Genomic DNA, 19,769 nt, shown 5'->3' with positions numbered 1-19,769 from the left:
CTGTGATCTCTTGCTAGATTACTACAAAGTTCATTATCTCTTGACTAGATTGTAACATTACATGGGACTGCCACTGAAAAATATTTGGAAACTAATTTAGTCCAAAATGTTGTAGTTTACCTATTAACAATTTCTACCTGTTTTATCATTTGCTATCTATATTGTAGAAGCTTCATGGATTTTATTTGGCTTCTGGATGAAGTCTAAGTTGTTGACTATTATCTTACAGCTAGGTATTTGTATCTGCAAAACTGTTAAAGAGAATTCTGCCACTACAATAAGAAAATAAAATGGATGGCATTTACAGGTACTTCCACCTAGTGAATGTCAGCAACTTGGAACTCAGAAATAAAACACTTATGGTGGCAGTTGTTCTGCATAACAGCTTATCCCCCCTCCTAAAAAAAGATGGCCTTGTCTCAGTTAGTAGGTTAGAAAACAGTTAAGACCTCACTTTTTCAAAGTCCTTTGAAAATGCAACTACCGTGTTGTTCCTAAGATGAATGAAGTGATTTATTTATTTATATTTGTTGTTTAATCTTGATTTTAAAAATACTGGCAACCTCATAAAAGGAAACCCATTTATTTGACTCATTCATTGCATAGATTCTATTGATATCTAGAATATTAGGCTAGAAATTTCAATATTGCTATTATTGGTGGCTTCTTTCATTCCATTCCCTTGACACCTGCTATTTATTAGCAAGGGAAAATCAAGTTCTTGATACTTATACTCACTATCACAAGTTAATTCTGAAGAATGGGCTATCCTAATGGTGATGGTTTCCTACTGATCTTTGGCATTGACAGTTTTTTTCTTTCCTCCTTTCTCTTAAGAGAAGGCAAAAACCACTCCAGCCCATTGTTGGACCCAGTGGGATTCCAGAAGGAGCTTGGAGTCTTCTGTAAGGATCTGGTGGGCAGTTCATTTGAGCTTCTAGTAGCTTGTTGAAATAGGCAGATGACTTGGATCTTGGACCATATCACCCCTATGCAGCCACTTTGTGTACCAACTGAGGGTGCACCTTGGCTTAGCAAGGAGATCTGGAAAATAAAACAGCAGAAGAGAAGTCTGAAGCAGCATTGGAGGAAGAGTTGACGTGAGTCTGATTGGATATGGCTCATAACCTATATTAGAGATTGAAGTATTTCAAAATGAAGCTTTTATTAAGCAGAAGTGAAAACAATGAGTTCAAAGCAACATCTGAATCCCCTTAGGCAAGGCAAGTAAAATTAAAGCAGTAGAGACCCCTCCCATTAATCAGAATGCAGATTTTAGCCAATACACATGTGAAGTTAGTTCCTTTACCAGCTGCCCTGAGAACCGGATAAGCATACATTCCCATGGCTATCTTCTGTTAAACATTAAAGTGAACCATCCCACATGGCCATCATAAACATTCCCCAAAAGATGAGGAGATCTCAGGGTGCTTCAGCGCCAGGAAACATGTTGTAAAATATCAGTTGTCACAGGCACTGCCAATAAATAGAATCCAGAAGCCCCCCTTCTCCAAATTGAATGGCAGTATCACTTTTAGGGATCTCACATGCTGCCTTCCTTAGAAAAAGGAGAGATCCGTTTATGAAAAGATAGAAACAAAAATTCCATCATAGTATTTTAACAAGGTTTGTTACGGTATTGGGAGTGAATCTTTTTCAGTAAGGTAGGGCCCCTAACGTGGTGTTTTGTGGCACATTCATTTTGGGATGAGGGTAGATGCTTTCAAGCAACTAATTATTGGGGTTCCCCCCGGTGGATCCTAGTGTCAAGGATTTCCTTGATTTCAAAGTGTTGTTCACCTTCTATCATTATGGGAACAGTTGGTATAGGTGCAGCTGGTCTGAGTGATGAGATTACCTCTCGTTTGAGTAAACTAATGTGAAATATTGGGTGGACTAGTCTGAGTGTCTTTGGAAGGAGTACTTCTACAGTTACTGGATTGATGAGCCTAATGATAGGGAAAAGTCCAATGAAATTTGGCCCTAATTTCTTCAATGGCTGTAATGATTTCAGGAATTTTGTAGATAAGTATACTCTATCTCCAACATGAAAAGGTTTGGGTTCCATTCTTTTCTTGTCAGCTTGAATTTTAAAAGCCCTCTAGTTTCCTTTAAAGCTAATCTAACTACTTGCAATGTGTTTTCTAAGGTATCCATCCACTCCTTAAATGACAGAATCGTGGGTTCTTCTGTGGGTAGTTCAGGCATAGGGCTGAGATCTTGGCCTCTTGCTACTCTAAAAGGGATAAAACCAGTACTTGAGTGTACAAGTTATTGAATGCTACTTCCTCAAAAGGTAAATGTTCAGTCCAGTTATCCTGTTGAAAATTCATAAAACATCTTAGATATTGTTCTAGTACCAAGTTAGTTCTCTCACACTGACTGTTAGTCGGCACGTGTTGCGAAGAGCTCAACCCCTGGGCGGTGCCAAGTAAGTTTAAAAATGCCCTCCAAAATTCTGCCGGAAATGATTCTCTGTGGGATTCCATGAAGACAATAAATGTGTATCACGAATAACTTGGCTAGACTTTTGGTAGTTGGGATTGTTTGGCAAGGTATAAAATGTGCCTTTTTTGAAAACAGGTCTATTACGACCCAAATAACAGTATTCCCCGCACTTTCTGGTAGTTCAACAATAAAGTCCATAGCAATCTCTCTCTGAGGTGCTGAAGGTTCAGCTACTTTCTGTAAGAGTCCTGGGGGGTTTCCCCTGACGTCTTTTTCTGCTGAACAAATGGGGCAGCTAGCTACATAGCTCTCTAGGTCCTTTTTTTAGAGATGGCCACCGAAATTGTCTTTTAATTAGGTGTAAAGTTTTCACAAAACCAAAGTGTCCAGCTAATTTGGAGTTGTGGCACCTTGCCATTAAGCACAGTCTTTGGCTAGCTGGATACAACTTCCCTCCCAAGCTAAGTTATCTTTAATCAGGCAGCTAGATTTATGGCTCAAAAATCAGTTATCGGTGGCTATAGCTTGTTTAAAAGTTTGGGTGGTGTCATTGTTCATCAATGTTTCTTGTTTTGCCTTGCATCTAGTGATTCCTTTAACGGCTAATTGGTTGTTTTGTACTAGGGATTTGATTATGTCTGGCTTCATACTATTGTATTGTGGTTTTCTGGATAGTGCATCTGCCAGAAAGTTTTTTCCCCCAGGAAGATATTTGAGTGTAAACTCAAACTGTTTAAAGTACTGAGCCCATCATTCTTGTTTTGGGGAGAATTTCCTTGGGATCTTTAGGGCTTCTAAATTTTTATGATCCATCCAGACTTCAAAAGGGATCTTACTCCTCTCTAGGAAATGCCTCCAGGTTAAAAGCGCCCACCATACTGCATAAGTTTCTTTCTCCCAAATGGCCCACCGTTGCTCAGTTTCATTCAACTTTTTGGATGTGTAAGCACATGGTTATAATTGGTCGTGCTCATTTTTCTGAAGCAGGACCACCTCTATTGCCACATCGCTGGTATCTGCTTCTATGATGAATGGTTTCTCTGTTTCGGGGGCTTTAGAATTGGCTCTGCTGAAAACAGCCATTTAAGTTTTTCAAATGTAGCTTGGCATTCCATTGTCCGGTTCAAAGGCTGCTTCGGTTTTGGGTTACCCTCCACCTTTGTTTTTAAAAGCTTAGTGATGGGGAGGGCAATCTGAACAAAAGGGGGGATAAACTGGCAGATAAATTTGGCAAATCCCAGGAAGCTTTGTAACTGTTTACACATGCAGGGTGGTTCCCAATCAAGTACTACCTGTACTTTTAGAGGGTCCATTTCTATGCCCTGTTGTGAAATGCAGTACCCTAAATTATCGATTTTTTTCTTGGTGGAATTCACATTTAGAGTTTAGCATAAAGTTTGGCGGAGTAGAGTTTGTTTAGAACAGCCCAGACTAGTTTTACATGTTCTGCTTTGGTCTCGGTATATACCAAAATGTCATCTAAATAAACCAAGACCCCTGTAAAGTTTCCTAACGATGCTATAACTAATTCATAATAATAGAGCCAATGTTTTAATACAAAAACCAGTGATTTATTAACAGCTTCATTAAGCATTATTCATTAGGCAAGATTCATTGGCAGTTATTTCTTTGCTTTGTTTATCTGCTTCTGAACTTTGCCCCTGTTCCTTTCCTCCACTCAGTCTGTGTCATAAAACACACTACCCAATAGATACACCGATCTCAAACCAGCTACTGTAATCTGAGATCCAGCTCCGCCAACAGTTTGTGTGAAATGTCAACATGGAGAGTTGACAACCCCCTTATACAAATGCTCGTGTAGCAGGTGCTTTCCTGTCTTGTTATTCGGAGAGGTTCCAAGGAACTGATGTACTCACTAGTTCTTGGTCTTTACCATAATCATTGGTTCTGCATGGAACCATTTTTAGTTCACCATACCTCCCTTAGAAGTTGAGCTGCTGTGAGGATATTATTTAAACTATCTGATGGATAAAGTCTCTCAGATTTGCTCTGACTTGGACTGTCATTGGGCAGGGCTGCAGAGATGCCTGGGGCATAGTTTAGTAGTATGATTTGGGATGTATTTGAGTCAGGGACTCTTGAGAATGAACAGAGTTCTCTGTGCTATCAGTTCAGCTACCCATTCATTGGATCTAAGCCCGTCCTGTGTCAGAAAAATGTAGACAAGATGGCCTGCAGTCGAGTATATGATATAGCATTGGTCTCTTTGAAGGAGGAAATATTACCTGCCTTGGAAGAGGCTTGGAGCCCCTCCTCAACTGACTATCCTTGGAGGTACTGTGTTTTTATAACTCTCATCCAGTTTCTGACCTTCCCTTACTGGGAAAGGGTGTTGAAGGGTCAGCCTGCAGTTGATAAGAATTCTGGAACGGCGTTATCTAGACAGGTTTCAGTCAAGCTTCAGGCAGAATTTAGTACTGAGAAGTTGGCTGCACTTTCACTTGTGGTAGAAGCAAAATGAAGATGTGCTCCTACATCTCTCAGTTGCTTTTGTTATTGCTGACCACAGCAACTCTCTGATTCTGCTCCGTGCATTGGGGATACATTTTTCAGTAGTTTTCTTTCTTTCTCTTAGGCCAATATCAGATGTGTGTGTCTGTCTGTCTGTGTGTGTGTGTGTGTGTATTGTGTCTTAGCCCCCTTATTTGTGAGGTGCCATAGAGGTTTACTTTCTTTCCCTGTTAGTCAACATCTCTGTGGAACTTTTGGGTGAGATCAGTACATATACCGTGCTGCATCAGTACACTATACATCAGGGCACAGTACACTGGAGATACTCAAAGTTATCTTTTGACCCTTTGGACAGCCCCTTGGACAGTATTCTGTCCCAGTATCTGGATGCTTGTTTTGGGATGAATAGAAACTGTTTCTAATTCAATATTATCAAGACAAAGAGGCTGTAAGTGGCTCAAAAACCCACAGCTCCTTAGTCATTTTAGATTGAATTGGATGGTGTACCCTGTTCAAAGATGGTGCACCATCTGGGGATCTTCCTGAATTTACAGCTCCTGCTTTATGAGCAGGTGAAAGCAACAGCCAGAAAGGCCTTTGTACAGCTTCACCTGAAGTGCCAGTTGTGCCTCTTCCCAGAATGGGTGGTTCTTCAGACATGCAGTCACACTTCGTTCACCTTATGACTTGACTACTACAAGTGCTCTACAGTTGATCTAAAATGCAGGCATGCACATGTAACTTCTTTGCTTTGCTCTCTGCAGTGGTTGCCAGTTTGCTTCTAAGTGTGATTTAAGGTAATGGTTGTTATTCTATAAAGCCTTATATGGCACAGGGCCCAATTACTTGAGGAACCATTTGTCTGCCATATCTTTCTCATTGATACAGTCTTGCTGGATTGGCATACTCTAGGTGCCTTTGATTAACTAAAGCTGTTGAGTCCTGAAAGTACACCTTCGCTTTCATAGCACCTGATCTTTGGAATAAGGTTCACCCTCCAAGATTCAGATAGGCTCACCCTGATGGTGTTTCTAAGATTCTTGAAAGAGCTGGCTATTTGGCAAGGGTGTTTGAATGCTTCTTTAAATGGTGTAAGTTTGTTTTTCCTCTTTTCCATTTTGCTGTCTTACATTGCTTGTTCTTTTTTATTATTATATGTTTTACAGGTAGTCCTCGACTTAACAACCATTAACTATTCAAAGTTACAACAGCACTGAAAAAAAGTGACTTATGAGTGGTTTTCACACTTACAACTGTTGTGGCATCCCTATAATCACATGCTCAACCTTCGGGTGCTTGTCAATTGGCACGTATTTATGACAGTTGTATTGTCCCAGGGTGACATGGTCACCATTTGTAACCTTCTCAGTTGGCATCTGGCAAGTAAAGTCAGTGGGGGAAGCCAGATTTGTATAACAACCACATGATTCACTTAACTAGTCAAGTGATTCGCTTAACAACTGTGACAAAAAGGTCATAAAATTGGACAAAGCTAATTTAACAACTGTTTTGCTTAGCAACAGAAATTTTGAGCTCAATTGTGGTTGTAGGTAAAGGACTACCTATATTAGTTTTAATGTTTACTTGTGAAAAGCCCAGAGGTATATAAATTTAATTATTTCTAATTACAATTTAATTACTATTAAATAGTAATTGCTGGTACTTCTTACACTTGTTCAAGAAGGCAAACAGGAAAAACATAACGTTAAGTAATCATGTTAACATTCATTAACTTTATAATCACATTTCTTCCATTTAAAGATGGGCAGTTAAGAAATATGAATAAATAAATAAAAATGAAATGAAAGTAAAACAGACCCCTTTTGTAGATTCTTTGTTTACATATTATCTGTGTAAATATATGTGTATTATCAGCAAAATACTGTTGATTATATCAAAATAAAAAAATTCATTATTGTAGAACTTGAAAGCCTTGAACATCTCTAGGCTATAATAGTGATATTTATTTCTGTTTTATTGGGGTTTGACTTTCCTCTAGCATTCATCTGTAATTTTGAAGCATGCCAGTTGTTCGGCTACATAACAAATAACTCTGATAATTTGATTGCATGTTGTGACTTGTAGCGAGCATCTTACCATTTTCTGCAAAAGCATCGCTGTATATTGGATTGGTGGGAGGGGAAGGAAAACAATTTACATTCATTATTATTAATTGCACAATAGCTAATTTATTGCCTGCAGCATGCATGCATTTGACTGATGCTTTCTTTTTTTCTTTTCTCTTACTTCAGATGTTCATCAAGTATATAAAGGTTAGCAATATTTTAATAATATTGAAAGCCTAAAGCATGGGTACACTTTTGTGGCTCTGCACACTAATGCATGAAAAGAACAGAGCCTGACAATATTCCTTTTGTTAACTTTGGGTGAAGTTTTATTTTATCTTTATACAAGAGCTATTAATCATTTTCACTTTTCATTTATTCAATACTTTTTATTTTTCAGGTGGAGTTAATATCACATTTTGGATCGGAACATTTCTGTCCTTTAAGCCTTATAAGGTATTAATGAAAAATATTATTTCTATGCTTTTTATATTCTTAAAACAAGATATTTCTGTTTGATGATATTTGCAAATATTCATTTAGATGAACTAGTTTTTCAAGGCAAATCTATACAGTACTTGAATATATAAAGATCAGTGTGAAAAAGTTGAAAAGTCAAGACTGTTGCAAGATGTAATCTGGGTCAATCATCAGGACCAGAGAACGTCTCCCTACCAGAATGTATCTTTCAGGACATTCTGTTTGTGGTGCTTTTGTGGTGCTTTCTTATTGATTGATTGGTGTGTTGATGGCCGGTGATTGGCTGTTGTTTACTTGTGCTGCCAAGTCCTAGGCTACTAAGTACATGGTCAGCTGGTAGTAAATCAGCACTCCTATTGACTGGCAAGGGACCTGTTCCCAGATTTTAATCATTTCCCTGGCTATCTTTGTATCTGGATGGCCAACAATCTTAGTAGCGAAATTGAAAACTGTGCTGGACTTGGCTCCATCCTGAACCAAAAAGCAGCTACAAAGCTTTCTAAGCTTTGCTAATTTTTACCGCCAATTAATCCCATCTTTTGCGCAGATTGCACTCTCCATCACAAACTTCCTTAAGACAAAAGGAGAGGATAAACCTAAACCTAGCCAGCCTCTTAAAAAGACTTTGGAATGCCAAGCAGCATTTGAAAAGCTCAGGTGGCTGTTTGCAGCTGAACTGGTCCTGAAGCATCTTGATCGAAGTGCTTCCTTTGTCATCCAGGCTGATGATAGCAATGTGGCTATGGGAGCTGTGGTGCTACAAGAGAATGAGGCTGACCAGATGCAGCCTTGTGTTTACGTGTCTGGGAAACTGTCGGCAACTGAGCAGAGGTGGGTGGTATGGGAAAAGGAAGCTTATGCAATGCATTGGGCCCTCTTAACCTGAAGGCACTTTTTTGAAGGAAGCAAGGGGCCTTTTGAGGTATGGACTGACCACAAGAACCTTGAGGCACTAAAATCCTCTTGGAGGGTCTCTCCTAAACAAATGTGATGGGCGTAATACTTTAACCGCTTCAACTTCATGCTGCACTACGCCCCAGAAGGGAAGAACTTCCTGGCTGATGCTTTGTCGTAAATACCTCTATGTAATTCCCCTAAAGCAGAAGTAGTCAAAACACTACTCCCATTCAAGCAATTGGCCCAAGTGACCACCCAGGCACAGGAGAAAGAAAACCGGCAAGTCGACAATGAGGTGACAACCACATTTAAAACCACCTTCAAAGATAACAGATAGTTTCAAATCCATGGAAATGTTTGTTCAGTCCAGATGGGTTAGCTTGAGTGGGGTCTAAACTATATGTACCGGAATGCCAGAGGCTGTTGATCCTGGGGAAAAGTCATGAGTCCAAGTCCTCTGGGCACTTTGGCTTTGTAAAAACTCTACATCTAATCAAAAGACATCTCTGAAGAAAGACATTGAAAACTATGTGGCAGGTTATCCCGTCAGTGTGTCTATCAAGCATCGACAAGGGTAAACCCATGGACTCCTCCAAACAGTAGAGGAATCATCAGCACCCTGGAAAGAGATCTTGATGGACTTTATTGTGGAGCTTCCAGAAAGCTCTGGGAATAGAATTATATGGATACTGACTGATCTGTTTTCTAAACAAGTGCATTTTGTCCCCAGTCAGAAGATTTCCTCAGCACGGGAGTTGGCCAAATTATTTTACACCATGTCTATAGATTACATGGAGCCCCCCCAATGCATTATCTCTGGTGGGGGGTGCAATTCACCTCATAGGTTTTGGAGGGAATTCCTTAAATTATTGGGGACTGATCAGGGACTGAGTTCAAGTCACCAACCTCAAACTAATGAGGGTTGTGAATACACGGACTCAGTATTTGAACAATATCTCAGGTCAGTGGTCTTCAAACTTTTTAAATGGAGCCAATTCATGGTCCCTTAGACTGTTGGGTGCCCGGACCAGCTGGGTGGACGTGACTAGATTATGTGACTGGGTGGACGTGGCTAGGAGATCATTAAAATAAACTTTAATTTGTTTTCCTCCTGGGGGTGTTTTATTTGCTTTTGTTTGCATGTTGCTATTTTGGTTGACTTCTTTTTACTAGATCATTTTTTCAGTTGTTTAGGAGTCTAGTAGTCTACTTCAGGAAACTCAGTTTTGCAGCAATTCTTCTCAGCCCCAAGGAGGTTACAATCAACAAGTCTTTCTCTCTCTTTCTCTCTCTCTCTTCTCTCTGTCTCTTGTCTCTTTTTCCCTCTCTTTCTCTCTTTGTCTTTGTCTGTGTCTTTATCTCTCTCTGTCTCTCTGTCTCTCTTCTGAAGGTGGGGGAGGTAAAAAAAAAACAGTGTGCACAGATGCCCCGGGAGGCCTCCGTGCATCCTGTTTTTGGCCTACAGAGTGCTATTGGAGATGGGGGACCCCCCCCTTTTTTTTTTTTACCTCTCCCACCTCCAGTAGCACTCTGCACTCTCCAAAAATGGGCCCTTTTCAGATTTTGCCTTGTTCTCCTGCAATCACTTTTCCCTCAGTAAAAGTTATTTTGATTCAACTTAATATATTAAGAGTCTTGCTGAGGCAGTTCCTTACAGTAGTTTTGTCAAAAATTGCATGAATGATGTGATCATGCTGTTCGAGGGTGGAGTCAGGAAGCTTAAGCATTGTGGCAGCTATTTAGCCAAGTTGTAAGTAGGGGTATCTCCTAGCGCTACAGTAGGTCTGAGGTGGACTCTTTATTTTGTGTATCTTGGGGAGTGTCATGGTCCTGTCGGAGCTTGACTCCGAGGAGGAGGAGGAGGAGGAGGAGCTAGAGCCAATGGAGGAACGACCGAAGATGCAGGATGAGGCAGTGCCAGATCCCTTGGACCTGGGAAGAATTGCCAGAGAAGCGGTGCAGGAGGACCAGGCAAGGGGGGAGGACAGGCCAGGCAGTGGAGCAATTACCTCCCCCCAACCCCTGAGCACAGAGAATAGAGAGGAGGCGGGATCAGCGCAGGGCAACCTGAAGAGTCTGAAGGAGGGCTCCGTACCCTCTTAACAAGGCTCATCTGGGGAATGAGATTTAAGGAAATGCTGTTGGGAGGGGCGTTTGTCGGGAACAAGTTGCTTTTTCCGGCCTCACATGCCCTTACCGACATCTGGATACTTCACTGTGTTTGTTTTGCTTGTCTTGTTTGCCATGCTGGCCCGGCCTGGCTATGTGCAAGGTCGCAGTAACACAGTTATACTCTGGGTGGTGCTGCAGTACGAGTCAACTCTTTCAGTGATGAGGACTCTTTGGAACCAACTTTCCTGAACTGTGGCTGCTCTCAGAACTGAGCTGCTCCTCTGGACTAAGATAGCAGCCAGGAACTATTGGAAGTGCGTGTTTAGAGCTTTGCTCCTGGACTTGCAGTAAACAGTGAGACTTTTGGGGGCAAGTTGGAACAATAAAGGGGAGTTAAGTCTTTGTTCTGGCTGTGTTGTTTCCGTGCCCAACCCTGGGTCATCACAGGGAGTTCATAAAGTCTTGCTGGGGTGGTATCTGTTGCTTTCATTTTCCAATGTAATTTTTCCATTATACAGTTGTTTTGTTTGAGTTGGCTGAGATAAGCATACAATTGCGTGACCATCATTCACATCTCTCATGTCTTTGTTGGCCAATATGTTGAGGAATCATTGAGCAGGGCAAATGTCTTCATGTCATAATCTGTGTGGTTCATCACCATCGATGAGTGGCCTTTATCTACCAATAAAATAAAGTCCTGATATTGTTTCAGGTCTTTCAAGCTGTGTTGCTCCGTTGGACTAAGCATATTATTTGGTTTCTGTGTGACCAGCATTGCTGATAGTTTTTGTTTGATACATGTTTTTCTGGCCCTTCTATCTCTATTCTGTTAAATATGAATTCTAATTTATGTACCACATAAATATGACTCATTGAATAGCCCAAAGCACACATTCTGGTAGAGAGAAAGTCCCTGAGGATGGACTCCAGCATGAGTCTGAAAGCTTGGAAAGCTAAATCTCTCGTTTTGGTGATTGACCCAGATTGGATCTTGCAACATTATTCTGGGGCACATATATTCACCTTCATTCGTAAGCAACTCTGTGATAACCTTAACTAGTAACAGCTGGGGAAATGTATTGCACTTCAGTTTTATCAGTATGCTAGTGTGAAATTAGTCTTTTGTGTAAAAAGAAACAATCATGTTTTGTTACTTCTTTAACTAGTTTAATTAAAATATGATTTATAGAGTGTTTGGAACTAGCATGGTTGAAGAATATGAAGAAATTGCTGATTCACAGTATCATTCTGAAAGGCAAGAACTCTTTGATGAAGATTATGGTAAGTAGTTGCTCACAATTTAGGATAAATTATAGTTACATGATAATCAAGGGAGGACTTACCTGGAAGACTTCATTTCCTTTAATTATGAATTAGAGAACAAGCCTGAGTTAATGAGTAAATAAGGTAGTTAAAAGAACTACACAAGTGTAGATATTTATTTTTGTAAAAAGAAAACTTAAAGGAATTCACATTAAACAGTTAGAAAATGGATAACTCTCTATAAATCCCATACACGAACTTACAATGACATTGCAAATTTATCTGCACATTGTATTTAACAGATTAACAGAGTTGGAAGTGACCTTGTAGGTCTTCCAGTCCACCCAACCGCCCAAGCAGGAGACTCTACACCAGGAGTTTTCAAACTTTTTAAACAGGGCCAATTCATGGTCCCTCAGACTATGTGGGGGGGGAGGGGGGGCTATCATTTGAAAAATTGGACAGCTTGCCTCCAGAAGTTTAGGTTTTTAAGAAAGACTGGATAGCCACCTAAGAGTTTAAAATGGTAGGGTCTCCTACTTGAGCAGGGGGATGGAATAGAAGACCTGCAAGGTCCCTTCCAGTTCTATTCTGATTGTATTGCATGAAATAAAAGAGACAGTTCTGCTGCATTTGTTAGGCCCAAAAGACAGAACCTCACTGGACAGTGAGGCCCTTGAACTTCAAATCCACCAAGATTTAATGTGCTCAGGGACCAATGCCGCACATTACAGGATCAATCCTCAAATCTATGACTTGTCAGAATAATTCAGCTATCTCTCCTCCCCACCCCCCACCCCAAAGTGTGAAACAACACTGGAGGTAGCTCGCCTTGGCGACCGATTGGATGCAGTACCAGATCCCTTTCCAAACAACCAATCTCTTCTAAGGCAAGGCAAACCCTCCACCAACATCCCAGCGGCAAGGATTCCACGGGGCTATTCCCAGGTCACTATAAAAGCAGCCATCACGACAGGCAGCTCAGGAAGAAGCCCCAAGACTTTTCTACTTAAGCTGGGTCTCCACGCAAGGGAGGGAGCCAGAAATGTGGGGCATGACAGTGAAAAGAAGGAGGGGGAGGGGGGAAATCCCTGTTGCAAGATTTCCTGCTTGCAAAAGAGGTGATCGCTTCTGGCTTTCTTGCAAAGGCAGGGATTTCCCCAGCTCTGGCGGAGGATGCCAACAATCCAGAGTGGCAGGCAAGGAAGAGAACTCCCTTTTTGCAGAGAATCCAGGAAGGGAAATCCTTCCTGCCCCACCGCCTTCTCCCCCTTTCCCTCCCCCCTGCAAAAATGGGGGGGGGAGTCAGGAGGAGGTGCAGAGGCAACAGAAGAGATTGCAGCCCAACCCAGCGGAGGGGAAGAAAGAGCCAGCTGGGGAACGCATCTTCCCTGGGGGAGAAGCCCCCTACCTACCTATGAAGCCACCCACCTACCCATCATTCCAATGTCGTTGTGCAAGGCTGACAGCCATACCACGCCCCTGGCTGCCATGGGTCAAGCTGGTAACCCCAGGCAGGAGAAAGGAGGTATGTGCAGGGCCACCCGAAGCTTGGATTGGAACCAGTTCTTGCAACCTGGCAACCTAGGGTGTGCCACTTGTGCTCAAGCCTGTGGGTCAGATTGGGGCAAAAATTAGGTCAAATCAGTTCTTGTGTTCTATGGAAGACCGAATTCAGGTACGAATGTCAGGTCGAGGCGGAGAATGACTCTGTCTGAGTGGAAGATGCACAGATCGTCCCTGATTGATAGGGCCACCAATTCTGAAATCTGCCTCACCGAGGTGACGGCGACTAGGAAGGCCACCCTCAGAGTCAGATGTTGTAACGAGATGGACCTCATGGGTTCGAAAAGAGGTTCAATAAGAAAGTCCAGGACTTTGTCAAGTTCCCAAGTTGGGAACCTGTGGGCAACAGAGGACTGAGATTGGCTGCGCCCATGAGGAATCGGCGCATGTGCAGATGCAGTGAGAGTGGCTCGGACAGGCAGATTGTGAGGACTGGCCCCCAGCATGTCTCTTGAGTGTGTTTGGTGAGAGCCTAGTCTCACCAAGCCTTGTCTAGTCCTGCAGGAATTTGAGAAAGTTAGAGGTGGATGCCCTGAGAGGGACAATGTCTCGCTTACTGCACCAGGTGGCAAAAACTGCCCAGGTGGCATCGCTGATCCTATTGGTGGAAGAGCATCGAGTTTGTCAAATGCCTTGCTGAATAAATATACTATGTCCACAGTATTTTGCTGGTGTACTAATTTAGTCACTGTGTCAAGGAATGAAACAGATTGGTTTGGATTGATCTGATTTTAACAAACTAATTATAACTTTATTTCTAGACGTTCAGAGATCTGTTTTTTTATTATTTTTCCCAGTATCTTCTGAGGTATTGATATTAAGCTGATTGGTCTATAGCAGCAATGGTGAACCTTTTTTGGCTTGCGTGCCATAAGTGGGGGGAGCGCAGGGGGTCGGGCACAGGTGTGCCGCACCCATAATGCAACACGCGACCCCCCTAGTGCGCATGCGCGCATGAGAGGCGCTCCCCCCATTTTTTGCATGCTTTTTTCACCCTCTCCAGGCTCCAGAGATTTTATAGGAGCCTGGGGAGGGTGAAAACAGCCTCCCCCGCCCTCCGGAGGCTTCAGGGACCTTCAGGAGGCTTCCCTGAAGCCTCCGGAGGGCTTAAACCAACCCTACATTTTTAGTCCTACTTTCTTGCTATCTTCTCTCATTAGTGGACTGACTGTTACCTTGACTTTTTTCTTGTTATTTATATGTTGAAAGAAACTTCTTTTCTTATCGTTGACTTTTGTTGCAAGATTTTGTTGATTCTGAGCCTTTGCTTTCCTGACTTCATCTTTGCGGATTCAGGCTTTATGCTGGTATTGTGCCTTGGTTATGTGTCCCTCTTTCCATTTTTTGTACTTGTCCTTTTTGTCTTTCAGTTTATCAGAGATATCTTTGTGCAACCATGCTGGTTTCTTCTTGGATTTCTTCTTTTTCTTTTCAGTGGTATTGTGTTGGACTGGGCTTTAAGATCAGATTTTTCAGTGTTTCCCATGCTTCTTGAGTTGTTTTCCCCTTTAGGATTTTTATCCATGAAATTTGCTTAGACACTCTCTGAGTTTGTTAAAATCGGCTCCTTTAAAGTTTAAGGTTGGATTATATGCTATAACTTGTTTTTACATTATATTGAATTCCAGGATGACTCTCACCCAAGGTTCCAGCAACTTAAATTCCCTCTATCACTTCTTCTCTAAGTAAGAATTAGGTCCAGTGTGGCTTTTCTTCTATTCCTCTACCTTTTGGATGACAAAGTTGTCAGCTAAATTGGCTAGGAATCTCTTTAATTTCCTACTTGCTGCAGAGTTTGTTTCTCCCAGTTGATATCAGAATAATTAAAGTTTCCCATTACTACTGCTTTCTACTTACATTTGTTAATTGATTAGCAACAAGTTCGTCAATTTCTTCTGCTTGGTTGAGTGGCCTGTAGTATACTCCTATAGCAATGTCATTTTTCCTTTTTACATTCACCCATATGTTTTCTCTGAGGTTTTAATCCTTGCTTTTGTGTATTTCTGTAGAGATGCAATGATCTTTTATATGTAATGCAAGTCCATCTCCTCTTTTTTTTAGGTCTGTTTCTTTTGAATAGTTTGTATCTTTCCATACCAGTCATGAGTTTCATCCCACCAAGTTTCAGTAATGGCAACCATATCATATATGCCTTCATGTACTAATACTTCAAGTTCACCCTGTTTGTTCCCTAAACTTTGAGTGGACAAGCATTTGAGACCTTTATGGTCTTGGGTATGTTTGTTATATCTCCTACTTTGTAACTGGAATTTTCATCCTTTCCATCACTCTACTTCATCTTGTTTTTCTTTTTTTATTCTTTCTCTTTACTCCGTACCTCCTTGTGTGATTGGTTATCTAGTGGTTTTTGCTTGGAATTAGGTTCTAAATGTTGTGAAGATCCCCCTCCCCTTCCCTCAATTTTAGTTTAAAGACTTTCTAATAAGATGAGCGAGTCATTTTCCAAATATATTATTTCCAGTTCTTGTGAGCTGCAGTCCATTCTTTGCCAGTAGCCCTTCATGCAGGTAATACAGATCATGGTCTAGGAAGCCGAAGTTCTGTTGACAACACCAGTTTTTAAGCAAATTGTTCGTTTCCCCAAATCCTTTGCTCCCTCATTGGATGTTGGCCTTTTTTAAAAAAATATAGATTAAAAAACCCACTTGTGCCCCTAATTCTTTCACGTTCTTCCCTAGCAGTTCGTAATCCCTTGTTATTGTTTTCAGATGCATTATTCTGTCATTGGTCCCCACATATAGGAGTAGAAAGGGATAGTAATCTGTGGGGTTGATTATTTTGGTAAGGTATTCAGTTACATCTTTGATTTTTGCTCCAGCGAGACAATATACTTCCCTAAATTGACTGCCCTGTCTGCAGACTATAGTAATTGTTCCCCTAAGAATTGAATCTCCTATCACCAATATTTGCCTTTTTTTCCCTAGGGAAGTCTGGAATACTTTTCTTCCTCTTGCAGAAATGCTGGGTTGTGCCTCTTTTTAAGAAATGATTGATGAATGTTCTTGTGTTAGTGTCTGCATATTTCTCCTTACTTTTAGATTGGTTAAGATTGTTACTCTTAACAAACTTCCACCCATTACTTCTTGTAAAGGACTACTTGTAAATAGTATTAGGTGGCTTGGCCTTGGAGGCTTGTGTGAGTTTTGGCTTGCTGATTATCTCAGTTTTGCTTCAACTGAGAAAAAAACATACTGTGCTTTGGAAGTTCTGAACTGTAATTGCAGTAGGGGGGGGGGGACAACCGCGGGGACAACCGCGATGATAGCATTCCCATCAGGACTACCTTCAGCGGAAAGCATGCTAGGAGGTGAGAAATCAGGCTCCACTATAAATCTACAGAACGTGTAATCAACCCTAACCTCAATTCAGGAGACAATGATGAAGATTCAGGAGGTAATGACAAAAAGTCTTAAAGAGCTTAAGAATGATATGGGGAAGGTGAAAGGAGAGATACGCAAACTAGATGATAAAATTGGTACAATGCAGGAAAAGATAATACAAAATGAGCAAAAAATAAAAATAGTGGAAACTAGAATGGAACAAATGGAAAAAAACTAGATAAAACATAAAGTAAAATGATGGCGGTAAACAAAGAAACGGAAGAGGCCATTATAAATTTAGAGATTGAGAGATCAGTGTTTTATCTTAGATTCCAAAATATAGTGGAAACTAAGGAGGAAGACCTTCCAAAGTTATTAGCTGAACTCCTGGATGAACTTCTGCAAAAAAGCAAGCAGGAAGTGGAAAATGACTTGGACAATGTGTATAGGGCCCACACAAACTATGTACACAGCCATAAATTTCCAAGAGAGATACATGTAAGATTTACAAGAAAAAAGACAAGAGATGAAGTCTACAGCAAAACAAAGGAAGAGTCTTTGGTTTATAAGGGAAAGGAAATCGTAACATTAAAACAGATGCCAAAACAGATAAGGGAATGGAGAAGAAACTACCATTTCCTGTTGACCCAACTGCTCAAATACAGAGTGATGTTTAAATGGCTTATCCCTGAGGGGAATACAAACCAAGACAAGAACAAGGAAAGGACCAAAACCAACATACAAATTAGATGGAAGACGAAATAAAGATGATATCCTTGAATATCAATGGTATCAACTTACCGGCCAAGCGAAAATAAACATTAACAAGACTCAAAAGACAGAATATGGATATTGTCTGCCTACCGGAAGTCCATATCAAAGAAAAATGTGGTAATATTCTAGAATGCCCCAAATTAGGAAAGCTGCATCTGGCATTAGCACAAAATAAGAAAAGAGGAATTGTGGTATACATAAAAGATTGGTTAAATTCGAGGAAAATATTTAGTGATAGAGAAGGCAGATTCTTAATGACAGAAATAACAACAAATCAAAAAAGAATTATGTTGGTGACAATTTATGCTCCAAATATAAACCAAAAAGAATTCTATAATAAATTATACAAGAAAATAATTGAATCAGATTGGGAAAATATCTGTATAATAGGTGATTTCAATGCGGTGGCAGACAACAAAATAGATTATAGGAATACAAAGAAGAAGAAAAAGAAAAGACGACAATTACCAAGTACCTTCTTTGAAATGCTGCAAGATTTAATTTAAGGGATGCATGGAGACAGATAAATAAAAAAAAGACAGTACACTTTCTTTTCTCATCCGCATAATTTGTGGTCATGAATCGATATGGCATGGATGAACCCAGAATTGATCAATAACATAGAAGATATGGAGATTTCACCAAATACATGGGGAGATGATAATCCACTAATGGTAAAATGGAAAGGTCAGAGGAAAAAAAAATCAGATGGATGCTAAATCAGAGAATTGTAAAAGAAAAATCATATGTACAAATGATGGATAAGGAATTAGATATTTTCTTCAAGGAAAACAAGAAAGATCAAACAACACTGCAAAACCTATGGGATACTACAAAAGCCTATGTGCAGGGTATAACAATAGCATATAGGGCAAGGAGAAATAAGGAAAAAAGGAAACAGCAAACATGATTACAGGAGAAGCTTAAAGAGTTGGAGACCGTATTGCAGAAACAACCACAAAATATTAAAATCAAAGAAGAGAGAGATTTGGTGAAACACAAAATCAATTTAACACTTCAAGAAATGATACGTAATATAAAAATGGCGAAACAAAACTATTCCGAAACAGCAAATAAACCAGATAGATGGCTGGCCCACAAATTGAAGAAAGAAAAAACCAAAAAGCTAATACAGTAATTAAAGGATGAACATGGGAATTTGTTCCATAAAACAGAAGAAAAAAAATGTATAATCCCCAAAAAAATTCAAACTCTGTATGTCAGGAAAATATTTCAGAAAAAGAAATCCAAAGTTATTTACACAAGAGAAACCTACCAAGTATTTCAGAGGAAGCAAGAGAAATGTTAAATGAAAAAATAACTCTAATAGAGATAAAGGAGGCAATTAAGGAAAAAAAAAATCACCAGGACCAGATGGGAACCCCACAGAGATATATAAAAAATTTCAAGAAACCTTTGAGAAAATCATGTTAGAACTGTACAATGAACAAGCAAAAATGCCGAGTTCATGGATTAAGGCTTTTATAACATTAATTCCAAAAGAAGAAACAGATAATCAATTGATCCAAACCTATAGGCCAATCTCGCTCCTAAATGCTGACTATAAAATATTTATGATGATCATCACGAAAAGACTTTAAAATATTAAATAAAATTATTCCTTTAGATCAAAATGGATTCCTACCCAAGAGATAATTAAGAAATTATACAAGAATTATAAAGAATGCATTAGAACATTATAAAGCCCATCAAGAAAAACAATTAGCATTAGTATTGGTAGATGCGTAAAAAGTTTTTGATAATTTAAATTGGCAGTTTCTTATTACACAATTAGCTATTATGAAATTTGGAGAAAAATTCATTAGAATGATTAAGGCAATATATTCAAAGCAGACAGCTAAAATAATGGTCAATATAAATAAAGGGGGCAGATAACGATGCCCACTATCATCTCTTCTATTTATCCTTTCATTGGAGGTTTTACTAACACGGATTAGGGAAAAGGAACACTGTAATTTGGTCTGTTATGGATCTATTCTCCAAGCAGGCCCACTTTGTGACATGTCCCAAACTCTCATCAGCCCAGAGACTGGCCAAGATGTTTGTACAAACACATTTACTGACTGCATCGAGTGCCCAGGCGCATCATCTCTGATTGAGGAGTGCAGTTCACAGCAAAGTTTTGGTGCCAATGCGTTAAACTGATAGGGTCCTCCCAGGGACTTAGCTCTGGAATCCATCCAAGTACAAACAGGACTGCAGAACAAGTTAATGCAGTGATAGAACAATACCTATGTTGCAGAGGTTGGTTCCTACCAGTTCACACCTATTCAGTAGAACTGGTTCGTCAAATCTACCGAACCGGTTAGAAGAGGTTCCACCAATCGAC

At 40.2% G+C, this 19,769-nt stretch overlaps 1 protein-coding gene across 6 annotated transcripts in view; it reads left to right on the top strand.

Annotated features, from left to right (window-relative positions):
- Window positions 1–19,769, top strand: part of SUCO (SUN domain containing ossification factor) — a 96,811-nt gene that overhangs the window by 35,200 nt on the left and 41,842 nt on the right. For 3 of the 6 annotated variants that reach the window (XM_087726579.1, XM_087726575.1, XM_087726577.1), the window contains 3 exons: window positions 7,173–7,193; window positions 7,387–7,442; window positions 11,665–11,756. The exons of 1 other annotated variant lie outside the window; for it this stretch is intronic. In XM_087726579.1, coding sequence (XP_087582705.1) covers window positions 7,173–7,193; window positions 7,387–7,442; window positions 11,665–11,756 — 169 coding nt within the window. The remainder of the gene's footprint in view (window positions 1–7,172; window positions 7,194–7,386; window positions 7,443–11,664; window positions 11,757–19,769) is intronic. 2 more of the 6 variants (XM_087726576.1, XM_087726578.1) reach the window with 1 other exon arrangement.

The sequence above is a fragment of the Thamnophis sirtalis genome, unplaced genomic scaffold (genome assembly GCF_051295495.1).
Source record: "Thamnophis sirtalis isolate CommonGarterSnake01/CBP01778 unplaced genomic scaffold, rThaSir2_p1.2 scaffold_12, whole genome shotgun sequence".
NCBI lineage: Eukaryota > Metazoa > Chordata > Lepidosauria > Squamata > Natricidae > Thamnophis > Thamnophis sirtalis.
Note: the sequence above shows the minus strand (reverse complement) of the source record. Positions and strands in the feature narration are given on the sequence as shown.